This window comes from Gopherus flavomarginatus, chromosome 10 (assembly GCF_025201925.1).
Source record: "Gopherus flavomarginatus isolate rGopFla2 chromosome 10, rGopFla2.mat.asm, whole genome shotgun sequence".
Classification (NCBI taxonomy): domain Eukaryota; kingdom Metazoa; phylum Chordata; order Testudines; family Testudinidae; genus Gopherus; species Gopherus flavomarginatus.
Genome location: NC_066626.1, coordinates 62,279,018 through 62,293,679, shown reverse-complemented (window position 1 = coordinate 62,293,679; position 14,662 = coordinate 62,279,018). Strand labels below are relative to the sequence as shown.

The 14,662-nt window shown below is 43.3% G+C and overlaps 2 protein-coding genes across 3 annotated transcripts in view; both read right to left on the bottom strand.

Annotated features, from left to right (window-relative positions):
• The window catches only part of LOC127058877 (zinc finger and SCAN domain-containing protein 29-like), a 394,206-nt gene that overhangs the window by 143,082 nt on the left and 236,462 nt on the right, over positions 1-14,662 (bottom strand). The window lies entirely within an intron of this gene.
• Positions 8,959-14,662, bottom strand: part of NXPH2 (neurexophilin 2) — a 69,256-nt gene continuing 63,552 nt past the window's right edge. For both annotated transcript variants that reach the window (XM_050969347.1, XM_050969346.1), the window contains one exon: positions 8,959-11,758. In XM_050969347.1, coding sequence (XP_050825304.1) covers positions 11,015-11,758 — 744 coding nt within the window. In that variant the 3' untranslated portion in view covers positions 8,959-11,014. The remainder of the gene's footprint in view (positions 11,759-14,662) is intronic.

Here is a 14,662-nt window from a genome sequence, read left to right as displayed (position 1 = left end):
ATATGTTAACATATTTGAAGTGAAGATGTAAATTGCTTTCAATTTCTAAATATAATTCTAATTCAGATTCACAGTGACAATTATTATTAGTCCCTAACATGTCTCAAAATTAATTTAAAATCATCTGCCAGTGGAGCAAGTGACCAGTATATTTGAACCCACATAGCTATCAGATACAGTACATAATTATATTGAATTAATTCCTATTGTTTACACTGGTAGCCTGAAAATACAGAGTTCAGCTTGAAGCTCTGTCATTGAGCTCCCCTGTTAAGTAGGTATTGGAGGGGGCTCAGCAGTCAGTCTGCATTTCTGGGTTTAAGTAAGACATGGTTTCTTTTAATTCCATTTAAAAATAATTTTTAAAATAAGAGTACAGTATTTTCTCTCGTTACATTAAAAAAACCAGTGTAACAGATTTGAAAGCAAGATGGTCAACTGGTGCTCCACAGGCCAAAAGTGTCTCACTGAATTGTGCGGCACGTTGCTCACCTCATCTGTCAATGCAGGTGTGCAGCATGTATAGCCCACTATGCAATAAATGCTTTGTCTTGATCCAAATGGTGGTTAATGCCAAGCTCAGAGTTCTTGGCCCACACTATACAGGTCAAATGCTTGTCCTGCAAATATCTGAAATGCCAAAATATATCTGCAGGTTATCTTAGCACATTGTTGGAATATGGCTAGTAAATAAGAATTGTAGCTCACTTCTAGTAATCCTTAGGGCTTGTCTACATGAGGAAATAATTGGAATAGCTTTTCCACTATGACCATTCCGGACTAGCACACTGAATGAATACTCTTATTCCAGAATGTGTCTATTCAGGGAGCTATTCTGTAATAGCTATTCCAGTCTATTTTCCCACATAGAAAATCTGTTAAGGTCTAGGCATATGACTTACAGATTGTTTAAACTGTAAAAGAAAAGTTTTATGAATGATAATGCATCGCTAATGAGGAAGATGGAGTAAAAATTAACTAATTGGAAAATGATCCATGTGTCTCATCCTGCTCACTTTCCGTGAATGTTACCACAGATGTCAGATTTCTCACAGCAGGCAAATAGCACCAGGCCACAGTAATGAGGGAGGGTGGTGATGATTATAATGCTTCTAAATTTTTCTTTTAGCTGAATGTTTTTAGAGATTGTTTTTAGAGATATAACAAACCTTTTATAAATCCAATATTCTTTCAGCATTTGTTTAATTAACAAAACACATCATTTACTATTGTTCTCATCGTTGTTAATCTCCATCATCAACAGCAAAGCTCTTGTACAGTTAATGTTGGTTGGGCAACTTTTTCTGGAGTTCTCCTTACTAAGTTATCCATTTCTGTGCTGCTTGGAATCTTATTTTCACAAGCACATGTACTTCATTTTTTGTGTGTTGCAGAATCCATTTTCAGTGGCTGAAAACTTGGCTTCTCAAGGGAAAAAGGATAAAGCCAGAGCACGCTAACTGTCCCTGGCAGTAAATAATTGAAACATTTGAAAGAAATCCATTTGCACAGTGCTAAATATGTGCTGTGTCATACAAAGCATCCTCTAGATATTATAGGAAGTCAAAATCCAGTCCAATACCTGGGAGATATTTTCTAAATGTGGGCCAGATATTGAGGTCTTAACAGAATAGTCTGGCCAATATTATTTGTGTGGAAGGGACCTTCTCTGTGGGTCCTCATGTGTCCCAGCCAAGGTTTGAAAGAGGCTTAGTTGCTTCTGTAGCTTCTGCCCCAGCCCCTGCGTTCTGTGCCATTTGGAATCCACAGCCTGGAGGGCAGTTATGAGGATGTCTGTATGGGAGGGTGATTCAGACATTAGTGTTTCAATGGGAGTGTACCTGAGGAAGAAATGGATACAGGGAGGGGACTTGCCTGTAACTGGAGGTTCTTCAAGATGTGTGGTCCCTATCTGTATTCCATTGAGGGTTATGTGCGTGCACCTGGAGCTGGAGATTTCAAAGTAATAATGTCCATCGGTACACACATGCATCCTTGTGTACTACCGTGTTGTTTCTCCCAAGGTGATAAAGGGCAGGTTGACCACATCTTTGGTTCCTTCTCCATCACAGATCTACCAGATCTGAAACAGAAGGGAACGAGGGTGAGATTGGACTACAGATAGAGACCACACATCTCAAAGAACCTCCAGTTAAAGGTAAGTGACTTCCCCTTCTTCTTCAAGTGATGGTCCTTATTGTATTCCACTGGAAGTGATTAAGAAGCAGTATCTAGCTAGGAGGAGGATGCGAGGAAGATGACAGGATCGTGGAACGGCAGACTGCTGCACTGAATGAGGTGTCTGCTGCGGAATCAGGGACGAGAGCATAATGAGAAGAAAAGGTGTGTACAGAACTCCAAAGGGCCATCTTACATATGTCTGCAAGGCACATGTCATGGAGCACAGAGGTAGTTGATGCTTGCGTTCACGAGGAATGGGCCCGTACCCCACCTAGTGGGGACCAGCCTGATAATTGATAACAGAGCACAATGCACCCTGAAACCCATTTTGATATTCTTTGGCTGGAGATGGACTGCCCTTTAAGTCTCTCTGCTAGGTCAACAAATAGCTGGGAGACTTCTGGAATGGCTTCGTCCTTTGTAGGAAAAAGGCCACGTACATCGAGGGAACGAAGCTGTCCTTCGTTACTTGAAGTGTGTGGTTTAGGAAAGAAAGTGGGTAGATGTATGGATTGGTTGAGGTGGAAATGGGAAACCACTTTTGGTAAAAATTTGGGATGCAGGCATAGTGAAACTTTGTCCTTATGGAATGTGGTGAAAGGTGGGTTTGCCATCATGGCCCCCATTTTGCCAACCCTCCTTGCAGAGGCAATAGCAACCAAGAAAGCAAACTTCATGGAAAGAAGGGAAAGAGCAGGAGGCCAGAGGTTCAAATGGAGAGATCATTAATGATGTAAGGAGCAGGTTGAGGTCCCATTGGGAAGCGACAGGCTGAATGGATTGGTATTTACATAGTAGGCCCTTCCAGAATCAGGCAGTCAAAAGATGGGTAAAAACCAAATGCCCTTCCACTGGAGGGTGGAAAGCACGAATAGCCACTGCGTGCACCCTGCTGGAATTGAGAGCAAGCCCCAAGGTCTTCAGATGGAGGAAATAGTCTAAGAGCATTGGAATGCCTACAGCCTTAGGGGCAAAACCTTTCTGTTGGGCCCAAAAAGTTAAACACACCCATTTTTCTTGGTACAATCACCTTGTGGAATCCTTCCTGCTATTGGAGAGGACATTTTGTACTCCCAGTGAACATTCCCATGCTAGTGGAGGTGTCCATCCAAAAACCAAACTGTCAGGCAAAGTGTCCGCAGATTGGGATGCCAGAGTCTGCTGCTGTGTTGCGTAAGTAGCTCTGGAAAAGTTGGGAGTTGGAGAGGAGGATGCTTCGACATGCAGAGAAGGGGAAACCAGAACTGGTGAGGACAGAATGAAGTGATTAGGATGATTGTCACCCTCTCCCATTGGAGTTTGTGAAGGATGCGACACAATAGCAGTAGGGGAGGAAAGGCATACTTGATTTGGTCCAAGCAGTTGACGACCAGGGCGCCATGCTGTGAATGGGCACCAAGTCCTCCACTTGAGCAGTACTGAATGCACTTGGTGTTGGCATGAGATGCAAGAGGTCCGTGATCAGAGTTCTCTGGGACCAAAAATGGCTGAGTACTGTGTCATGCAACTCTAATTTATGGTTGATGCAAAGTTTCTGCAGAGAACATTGGCAATCATGTTCTGGGTTCCTGGTAGGTAGGCTGCCAACAAAACGATATGATGTGCAATGCACCATTTCTAGAGGTGTACTGATTCTGCACACAGAATTGGGGACTTTGTATCCCTTTGCTTGTTTATGTAGTAAACTGTAGTGGTTTACTCTCCTGACATGATGAGAATGGATAGCTGATAAAAATGTATGGCATGCCTGAAGTTCCAGGATGTTGATGTGCAGCCTGGCTTCCCAAGCAGTCCAAGTGCCTTCTGTCATGCGATCTCCCATGTGAGCGCCCCAGCCATTGTGTGACACATCCATTATGATTGTCATGCTCAGGGAGGATGGAAGGAAGAGCATTCCAGAGCAAACTTGGAGTGGGTCTGTTCACCATCAAAAGGAAGAGATGACTTCTGGTGCAACGGTAAGAATGGTGCCCATGGGCTGGTGCATGGGGGAGTAGGCTCCCTGCAGCCATAGCTGTAGGCAGTGGAAGTGCAGACAAGTAAACACCATGACATATATGCATGCTGCCATGTGACTGAAGAGAGAAAGGCAAGTTCTGGCAGGGACTGAGTGACTGGAAGATGAATGCAGCAGAGGCTGTGTTGAGGTGTGCTCCTATGAATTCCAGGGACTGTGTGTGTGCAAAGTTGATATTTTTATATTAATGCTGACTCCTAGGGAGGAGAGGAGTAGAAGGAGCTGGGATGTCAACTTTCAAGTTTCCCTTCTGGACTGTGCTGCCAGCAGCCGGCCATCTAGGTAAGGGAAGACAAGGACTCCTTGTCATTGGAAGTCAGCCGCTAGCAGGGAGAAAACATTTGTGAAGACCCATGGGGCAGTGGTAAGTCCAAACAGGAGAATCCTGTATTGGAAGTGCTGAGGACCCACCATGAATCTCAGGAACCATCTGTGGGCCATTTTAATGTTGATATGGAAGTAGGAATCTTGCATATTTAGAGCTGTGAATCACATGCCTTTTTTTAGTGAGGGAATGGTTGACCGCAAGCATGATCATACTAATCTTTGGCTTGTGAATGGAATGGTTGAGGTGTTGGAGATCCAAGATTGGTCTCCATCCCCACTTCTTCTTGGGTACCAGAAAATAATAGGAATAGAACCCTGTGCTCTAAAAGGCGGTAGGGCAGTGGTTTTCAAACTTTATGCATTGGCGACCCCTTTCACACAGCAAGCCTCTAAGTGTGCCCCTCCCCCTTATAAATTAAAAATGGGGGAGAGGTAATTTAATGAGGGCTCAGGGCTGTCAGCCAGAGCTCTCAATACCCATTTAACTACCTTGCAACCCCCTGAGGGGTCATGACCCCTAGTTTGAGAATCCTTGCTGTAGGGACTTGCTCCACTGCTCCTCTCAGGAGGAGGGAGTCCACCTCTAGAGTAAGAATAATGTTGTGAGAGTGATCCTTGGGATGGGATCAGGGTGGGGGAGGTGGAGGAGGTAACATTACAAACTTGATGGTACAGTCACGTTGAATAACATCTAGGATCCACTTGTCCATTGTTTCAGAGTGGTAGCCGTGTTAGTCTGTATCAGCAAAAACAACGAGGAGTCCTTGTGGCACCTTAGAGACTAACAAATTTATTTTGGCATAAGCTTCATGGGTTAGAACCTACTTCATCAGATGCATGGAGTGGAAAATACAGGGGCAGGTGTAAATACATGAACAGATGTGAGTTGCCTTACCAAGTGTGTAGTCAGTCTAACAAGACAATTCAATTGACAGCAGGATACCAAGGGAGGAAAAATAACTTTTGAAGTGGTAATGAGAGTGGCCCTTTTCAGACAGTTGACAAGAAGGTGTGAGTAACAGTAGGGCGAAATAAGTATTGGGGAAATTAGGTTTAGGTTTTGTAATGACCCAACCATTCCCAGTCTTTATTCAGCCTAATCTGATGGTGTCCAGTTTGCAAATTAATTCCAGTTCTGTAGTTTCACACTGGAGTCTGTTTTTGAATTTTTTTTGTTGAAGAATTGCCACTTTTAGGTCTGTGGCAGAAAGAGTTTGAGATGGGCCCTGAAAGAGATGCCTGACAAGTGCATTGGGGTGCAAAGTGGTTGATGGCTTTCTAGTTGCACTCGCACATATTGGTTACGCAAACATTGAGTGTGTTGGGCAGAGGACTGTACCATTGGATCAGGCAGACAGTATCTGTGGACCTTTGGGCGTTTCTGTGGAGGCTCGTAGGTGGTAGAACTGGGGAGTTCTATAGCATTGCGTATGTGACAGGCACTAAAATTTTTGCTTTGGTGTTGGCATATATAGGCCTAAGGATTGCAAAGTGGCAGTATAATCTTTCAGTAAGAGCAAGGAATCCTCCATCTTCTGATTGAAGAGGTGTGATTTATCAAAAGGGAGGTTCTCAACTCTTCTGTACCTCCCTAGGGAAACCTGAGGAATGTGACCAGGATTCGCTCACCATGACCAGTCACCAATATGCCCAAAGACATGTCCACTGAATCAACTGCAGCCTGACGTATGGACCTAGCAACCAACTTGCCTTCCTCTAAAATAGCTTGGAATTGGGCATGATCCTGTTGAGGTAGTTTATCCACGAATTCTGCCATCTGTCCATAGTTTAAAAAGTCTTATTTGGCTACAAGTACCAAGTAGTTCAAGATCCTGAACTGGAGGCTGTCAAAGAAGACCTTTGGACCCATAAGGGCTAGCTTCTTGCCCTCCTTGTCAGTGGGTGTGGAGAGTGGATGCTGTTGTTTAGCCTGTTCTGCAGCAGCCTGACTCACCAGGGAATTGGGCTAGGATGAGAGAACAGAAACTCAGACCCCTTTTGGGACGGTCAAAGGACTTCTTTCTGCCCCTTTTGGGGTGGGGACGTATGTGGCCAGTGTATGCCACACAGTGCGAGCCGGTTGGAGAAAGGCATCATTGATTGGTAGGCCACTATGGCCAGTACCGATGCATGTAAAATGTCTAGTAATTGGTGCTGACTGTCTTGCACCTCATTCAAGGAGAGTATGTGCTATCCTCATTCAAGGGAGCTGGAGAGTATGTGGTATCCTTCATAACAGCTCCTGAAACTGACAATAGTCTGGGGGAAAGAAGGGCATTGTCAACACAGCCACATCTGGGGACGATGAAGGATATCTCTCTGGATCAGTTGGTACTGCTGGGGCCAGGCTGATCAGCGCATTGTCTAGTTTTGGTTCTCAACATCTGGTCAACGAAGGACGGGGCAGTGATACAGGAGAGTGGTCCTGCATTGAATGGGACAGTTCTGAAGGTGAATATTGGGGCCATGAGCTCCAATATGGCCAACCTGGTTGACCCTGCTGCAGCAGTGGTACCCAAAAAGTCAAGTTCCTGGGATGAGCTAAAATAGAGTATTGCCATAGTGCCGTTGTAAACCTCTGATAGTCATGTCTTCAGAATGGAAGCAGCGAACCATGCAAAACATCCATATCCTCAGACTCAGAGAAACTGGAGTCTAATACAAATGGCAGTACCAATGGAACGTATTGTAGAAACATGGCCAAAAGGTGGCATTTCCAAGACGGTGGATGGGACTTTTTGTAGGCGAAAGTATTGGAACACCTGGAGAACTCATCCTTTCCAGGGCGAACAGTTCATGAGGCCCAGGGGCACTTTCAAATCTCCCCGGAGTCAACGGAACCAGGGCCAGTCAGGGGATTAGTCTCTGAACTGATGATTCATGGGACGCCGTCAGAGCCAATGCAGAAGAGGCATGTGTGTCTGGAACTGGGACCAGGAGATATGGCAAGTGATGTTACTTCTTGTCTCTTTTGTAGGCCTTGAAATGTGGCACTGCTCTGTGGACGGAACTTGTGGATAGTGCGACAATTTTCTTAGACCTGGAGGAAGACTTACTGCGAGGCTACTGTGACTCATGGCTAGGCCCTGGTGCAGGATCTGTAGCACTAGTACTGGCTCCATGGTAGGAGGCACACTCTTGGGCTGTTCAGGGGCTTCCCTGGCCAGGATCCGAGAGCGGCCCCATGGCAACCTCCATGAGGTGCTTCTTAAGATGGAAGGCTCTGCTTTCCCATGTACGAGCAGGGAAGGAGAGGCAGATACTGCACCTGGGCATGGTTTGGGCTTCTCGCAAACAGTACAGACAGCACTGGTGCTCATAGCTGAGGAAAAACAAGCAAGGACAGGAAGCTCAGACTTTGAATCCTGGCCTCTTCGACATAATCCAGTACCCAGACTTGGGTACTGGAGGGAGGGGGACTGTTTGGTGGGAAACTGCAGAAGTGGCATCCCAAGTCCTTAACTGCACAAAAAACATCTAGAAACAAGATAATTACTAAAAAAAAAGGGTGAAAACTTTGACTATATACAGCACCCAGACCTGGGTGCTGGGCATTCGGGGTGGTGGTGGTGGTGGTGGTGGTGTTGGGGACTGTTTGGCAGGAAATCGCCAAAGTGGCGTCCCCAGACCTTAAACCTACAAAATTTCTAGAATCAAGATTACTATTACAAAAACAGCAAGAATCTTGTGTACGAAAATAATAACAGTTTTTTCTGAATAGTTTGGAAAATACGCCACCAAGGACGAGAGGACACTAGAAGCTCCGACGTGGACCATGTGGTGGTGAGAAGGAACTGAAGACATGGTCGGTCCAACCCGCCCTTTATTGCTTTGGGCTAAACCACAAGGCAATGCAAGAGTGAATGCACCGAATGATGGACATTACTACTTTGAAAAGGTCCAGCTCTGGGCACATGGCACATGCATGTAACCTCAGTGGAATACAATAGGGACCATCACTCAAAGAAGAATCAATGAGGCCCCTGATCCTTCAATGATTTATGCTTGGGAGGTCTACCTGTGAGGACCTTATTCCAGTACTGTGGCCTGAGTTATCACCTTAGGATTTGGCTCCCTTTTTATAAACACCTTTTAAAATTTACCTTAAATTTTATTTTTTTTAAAAATCTTTATTCAGTAGCCAAGTCATTTATTAAACAGTGCATGGTAAGAACGATGTTGCTTCTCATGCAAAACTTAAATTTCTTTTCTCAGTCATCTGTGCCCTATAAACATAAACACTGTAGAATCTTACAATGCTCTATTCTGCTGAGTGCTACAGCACACAGAATTCTAATGGACAACAGTACATCTGGAATAAGAATCAGTATTGCACAGGAAAAAAACTTTCATACAAGTGAATCACAAAGCCAGTAAATATGGAAGAAGCACAAAAACATTTTTAAAATCAAATATGCCACAAACAAGTGACAGATTTAGCAAACTCTCTTTATTTACATGGAAATACATGTACACATATATTCTGTATATGTACACATAGATTTAAGTATATATACATATATGATTTCCTCATACTCTACAATAAATACTTGGTAGTTTTTTAAATAGTTTATAGAGCTGCGTAAAACTACATAGCAATAAAATCGTGGCTTACAACTAAGTTACAAAAGCACCAAACACTGAACAAATAGAATATAGCAATAAATACTGGCATATATACAGCTAAATCTAAGACACGCTATACAGAACACAAAACAGAACATTATGTAGGTATCAGTAAGCAAACTAAAACCCACCTGAAACCCAAAGACCATTTGTATGGAATAAGCTGTGACAGGACAATTTTAGAATTTTATAAACAAATCCACATTTCTAAACTTGTAACTTTAAGACAAAAACAAATTAAACATTTCCTTTAACAAAGGATTTTTCTGTATGAAGCTTTGCAATAAGTAAGAATAGAGAAATAATCTAATGAGTGGCATCCTTTTTGATTTGACATATATATTTATTGGTCCAGAAGCACAGCTGCTTTAGTAAAACTTCTTATATGCATGTCACCTTTCTGTCAGTGCTCATCAGTTTGTATGTAACAAACAGCTCTCTCCTTTCCAGTCAATCCCTTTTTAAACCTTGGCAAAGAGCTGTGACATCAGACACTAAACTGTGACATCAGAAAAGAGGAGCAGGAGCTGGCTTCTTTTTACACACACATCTTGGTATCCGCAATGGTGGTAAAAACAATAACCAAAAAAAATACAAATGTCATTTTTGCTTGATCCCAAACAGTTGAAATCAATTTTGCCATTGATTTCAGGGGAACAGTATCAGTTCCTACATAAGCAGCATATAGGGCCAGATCCTCTGGTGGTATAAATTTATAGCACCAGAGGATCTGGCCATATGTTGAAATGTGCTGTACTGGTGGCAGTGGTTTGTAAGCTTCTATGAGGCGTGAGGTCTAGATTTTTGTTGACCTTTCATTTTTCAGGGATTGTGGTTTTCTTGTCTTAAAAGAAAATTTTCATGAAAAAGAAAAGCATGTGTTATTGGGGTATTGGCCTTATCTTGTGATACTTTTCCATTTCCAGGAAGGTAATAAATCAGAATGTGCTGGATAGCAAGATGTTAAGGTAAATGCTTTCATTTAAATGGAAACCACTCTCTGTTATTTATTCTGAGGCTCACTGAACACAGACCATGGTTTTACAGAGTACGCTTATATTCTATTACCACTGTAAAGCTAGTACCAGTATATATGTATAAATCAAAACAATGGTGACCACAATAGGGAAAAGTGTACACCAAACCTGCACACTTTGTGGGTCTAACAGACTAAGGATCATTGCATCACTGCATTTTCACAGGTAAGAGTTTGAAGAAACTGCTCTTCCATTCCAGTGACTATGCGTTGCTGCTAAAACCCAGAGTAGGAATTCAATTCTCTTTAATTTCCTTAATAGAAATAACATTTTATTTAAATATTAGGACTCAATTCATCAAATCCTCTGTGTGTGACATTCCTATTGACATCAGTTGAAGAGCTGTTGAAATTAAGTTTTGCATGTGGAGAGCTTGCAGGCCTGACCAGTTGTCTTCCTCTTATTGTTTGTTGTTTGGGAACTGTAGGTGCTAACAAAATACAATCAGGATTGTGACCCCAGGATGCGAGGTGCTGTATTTACCAAGTAAAAGATCTCACTGCATCTGCTATCTAAAGCAGCCCTTTAAACTTACCTCAGTAAAGATAACTTTCAAGATCAATGTTTAGCACATGTTCCTCCTTATCACATTTTGTTAATATCTGATATTTCCCTTATTAACAACATAGCCAGAATGTAATTGTGTTAAATGAAAATGATTGTTACATAAACAGGTTGAATATTCATGGAACAGCACAAACATCTACAAGTTTTGTAAAGACATTTTTAACTTGATACGGAAGCACTGTCCTCTGCAGAAGATTAAAGGAAACTCATATTTATGACCAATCCTGTATTTCAACAGTTACTTAGAATATGAATTACATCAGCCAGAGGACAAGTAGGGTGTCTCACTATGGTAATTATAATCAGGGCAGACCTTTTGCACCAGTTTGTAATCTACACTGTAAAAAGCGATGTAAATGCAGATAACTTTAAATGGTTTAGAACACAACCAAGAAACATGGCTTTGTGTCTGCTCTTGGTAGCAGATCTTTGAAGGGTCAAAATTGCACAAGGCAGTTTTCTTAGCCCGATCGGTTTTTTCATATTCAATTCGGCAGTTGAAGGACTTGGATTCCTTGGTCTCCAGTGTTGACTGTGGAGAAGATTCAAATTCCACCACTTTGGAAGGCGGCACCAGGCTTACAGAAACATTTCCAAGACCTGTTGAGTTATGTCGGAAATAAACACTGAAGGTTCCATTGCCATGATCAACAATTTTCCCTGTGATGAGGAGGTTTAGTTTAACAGTTTTGATGTTGGAATGGAAGTCGCCCCACCCAAACATTTTCTTGAATTTCCCAGTTTTTACTATTGGTCTGCGCTTAGTCCGTGCAAGAGATTCTTGAACCTCAGTGATGTTGGCTAACCAATCCCAAAAGTTTTCTATGCTATCTGAGTATGACATCTGGCCATGTTTCAACACTGGAGATGGCTTAACAAATAGGCGTAAAGGGTTGATGATCCTGGAATGGGCAACGTTGTTGACCAATGTCTCTGCAACATCTTTGTCTTCCCAATCCAGCACGTCTGTGGCATGGACTGTTTGTTTAGTGTCACAAAATATCTGTTTCAAAAGAGAAAAAGTGAAAATGAAAACGTGCAGATAATGGGGTGGTTATTAATATTTAATTGTACATAAAAGGGTCCAAGCCCTTACTTGCATGACTAGCCTTTACATGTAGTCCCATTCCAGAGGACTACTCTAATGATTAAATACTACTGCTATGAATAAGGATTTCCAGGACTGGGGCTCAAAGGGAAAAGACTGATTTCTTAGCCTAAAGCGATTAGTGTCTTAGAGTGAAATGGAAAAGCAGAATTTTCTGTTGTATTCACTTGGAACACCCTCCCAACTTAATCTGTCTAGTATCTCTTCCCCACCCTCCTTTTCAGACCCTATTCTCTGAAGACTCTGTTCATAATGTCCATACATAACTCTTTCTTTTAGTTGTGCTGTACCTATTAATGCCTTTTATATTGATTCTGGGCCCACTATCTTACCTTGTGCAAAACACTGTAGCAGGAAGAGGGCCTGAAACATAAGCCCTTGTATCAGAGGCCTGGTATGAGGCCTGAGACCTGGGCTAAAGCAGTGGTCAAAACTTTGCTGATATAAAGCAAAATCAGGCTGCGAGCTAGAGGCAGGCCCTGCTCACAGAATCTGGCAAGAACAGGGCTGATATTGCAAAAACACATATTCCTAAGAGGTGCTAGACACATAGCACTCATGCAAACACATTCCAGAAGGATGGTACCAGAACACCTTGATCTCAACACATTTCCTAAAGCTAACACGAACACACTGACCCATCCTAAAGATAAGGTCAGTGTAATGGATAGAGATGTACAAGGTGATGGGTGATAACCGGCTATGTCAGAGGGGCAGTATGCAACTTGTTTGTATTGATGTATAAAATGGAGTGTCAGAGGGAGTGTCTTTGACTAGCCGAGGGATAGTGGAAAGTCCTGCCACTAAATGAGTTGCATCCATTGTCATGGGCATACATGCATTGAGTGTACTTGTAGCAAGTAGGGATGTAAAACGTTAACCAGTTAACTGGTAAGACTAATGCTCTACCATTAACCCTGGGCCGGCTGGATCAGCCCCAGCTGCTTAATTGGTTAACCATTCAAATGAAATATTTTAAGCATTTAAATGGTTAATTTTTTAAATGGTATTTGAATCCCTAGTAGCAAGTATAAGGCACCAATACCGTGCTTCGTCGACAATAAACCTGACCAAGTTCCTTCACTATGAACTGAGTCTGTGGTTATTGGGCAGTTCGATTGGAGCCTGCTGTACAGGCTATCTGGCCTGAGTCATTAAAGCACGCAGAGAGAACACACACTCAGCCAACGTCTGACCACAAACATCACATACAGTTAGCACTAGACTCACAAAAAGACATGGGTATCTAACTGCCATTTTAGCTACCTAAATCCCAGAATGAGGCCAAGTGATTCACAAAATCCACACTCTCCTGCTACTGACCTCACTCACTTGGCACCTAAATTTTTGTTGTAAACATTCTCTAGGCACCTATATTTCTGCCTCTTCACATGTATATTGCTGCCTCCCTGTAAGCATCTGGATGCCTACACCATAAAGTGATGCACAAAGCAGGGGGAAGATAGGTGTTCCTCCACCTAAGTTGCCTGCAGGGCTCAATTCAGTAAGTGTACTCAAACCTTGCCTACCAGATCGAGGCGAGCTCACACAACACAGCTGGGTGTGAAGGAAGAGGCCCACCTCTTCCATAATTGTTAGGCCAGTGGCTAGGTACTTACCCAGGATGTGGGGAACCTAGCCTCCATTCCTTATGGAGGGGATGTTATGATAGGATCGTTAATTTGGGCAATTGATCTTGAATTACCACCAGACAGGTCTGCTCAATGGTCTGCGGGGAGATGTTGGATGCGATGGGTACTGAGTTGCTGCGGAGAATTCCTTCTTGGGTGCTGGCTGGTGACTCTTGCCCACATGCTCAGGGTTTAGCTGATCGCCATATTTGGGGTCGGGAAGGAATTTTCCTCCAGGGCGGATTGGCAGGTGCCCTGGAGGTTTTTCGCCTTCCCCTGCAGCGTGGGGCACGGGTCGCTTGCTGGTGGTCTCCCTGCAGCTTGAGGTCTTCAAACCATTTTTGAGGATTTCAATAACTCGGTCCTGGGATAGGGGTTGTTATAAAATTGGATGGGTGGGGTTCTGTGGCCTGCCTTGTGCAGGAGGTCAGACTAGATGATCAGATTGGTCCCTTCTGACCTATGAGTCTATGAGTCTATGAGAACCCCAGTTCATGTGCCCCACTCCACTTGAGGGGGAGAAGGGATTTCAGCAGGGATCTGACACCTCTCAGAGTTAGGGTTCAAAAAAGAACTAGATAAGTTCATGGAGGATAGGTCCATCAATGGCTATTAGCCAGGATCAGCAGGGATGGTGTCCCTAGCCTCGGTGTTGCCAGAAGCTGGGAATGGGCAACAGGATGCCAGAAGCTGGATGAGCAAGCAATTCAGAGAGGGGATTAGAAAAAAGCAGAAAGCTTACAGGGAGTGGAAGAAAGGCAGGATTAGCAAGGGAAGCTACCTTGGTGAGGTCAGAACATGTAGGGATAAAGTGAGGAAGGCTAAAAGCCGCATTGAACTGGACCTTGCAAAGGGAATCAAAACCAATAGTAAAAGGTTCTACAGCCACATAAAAAGAAGAAAACAAAGAAAGAAGAAGCGGGGCCGCTATACACTGAGGATGGAATGGAGGCTAAGGATAACCTAGGCATGGCCCAATATCTAAATAAGTACTTTGCCTCAGTTTTTAATAAGACTAGTGAGGAGTTTAGCGATGATGGAGGGATGATAAACGGGAATGTGGATATGGAAGTGGATATTACCGCAACTGAGGTAGAGGCCAAACTTGAACAGCTTAATGGGACAAAATCGGAGGGCCCGGACAATCTCCATCCGAGGATATTAAAGG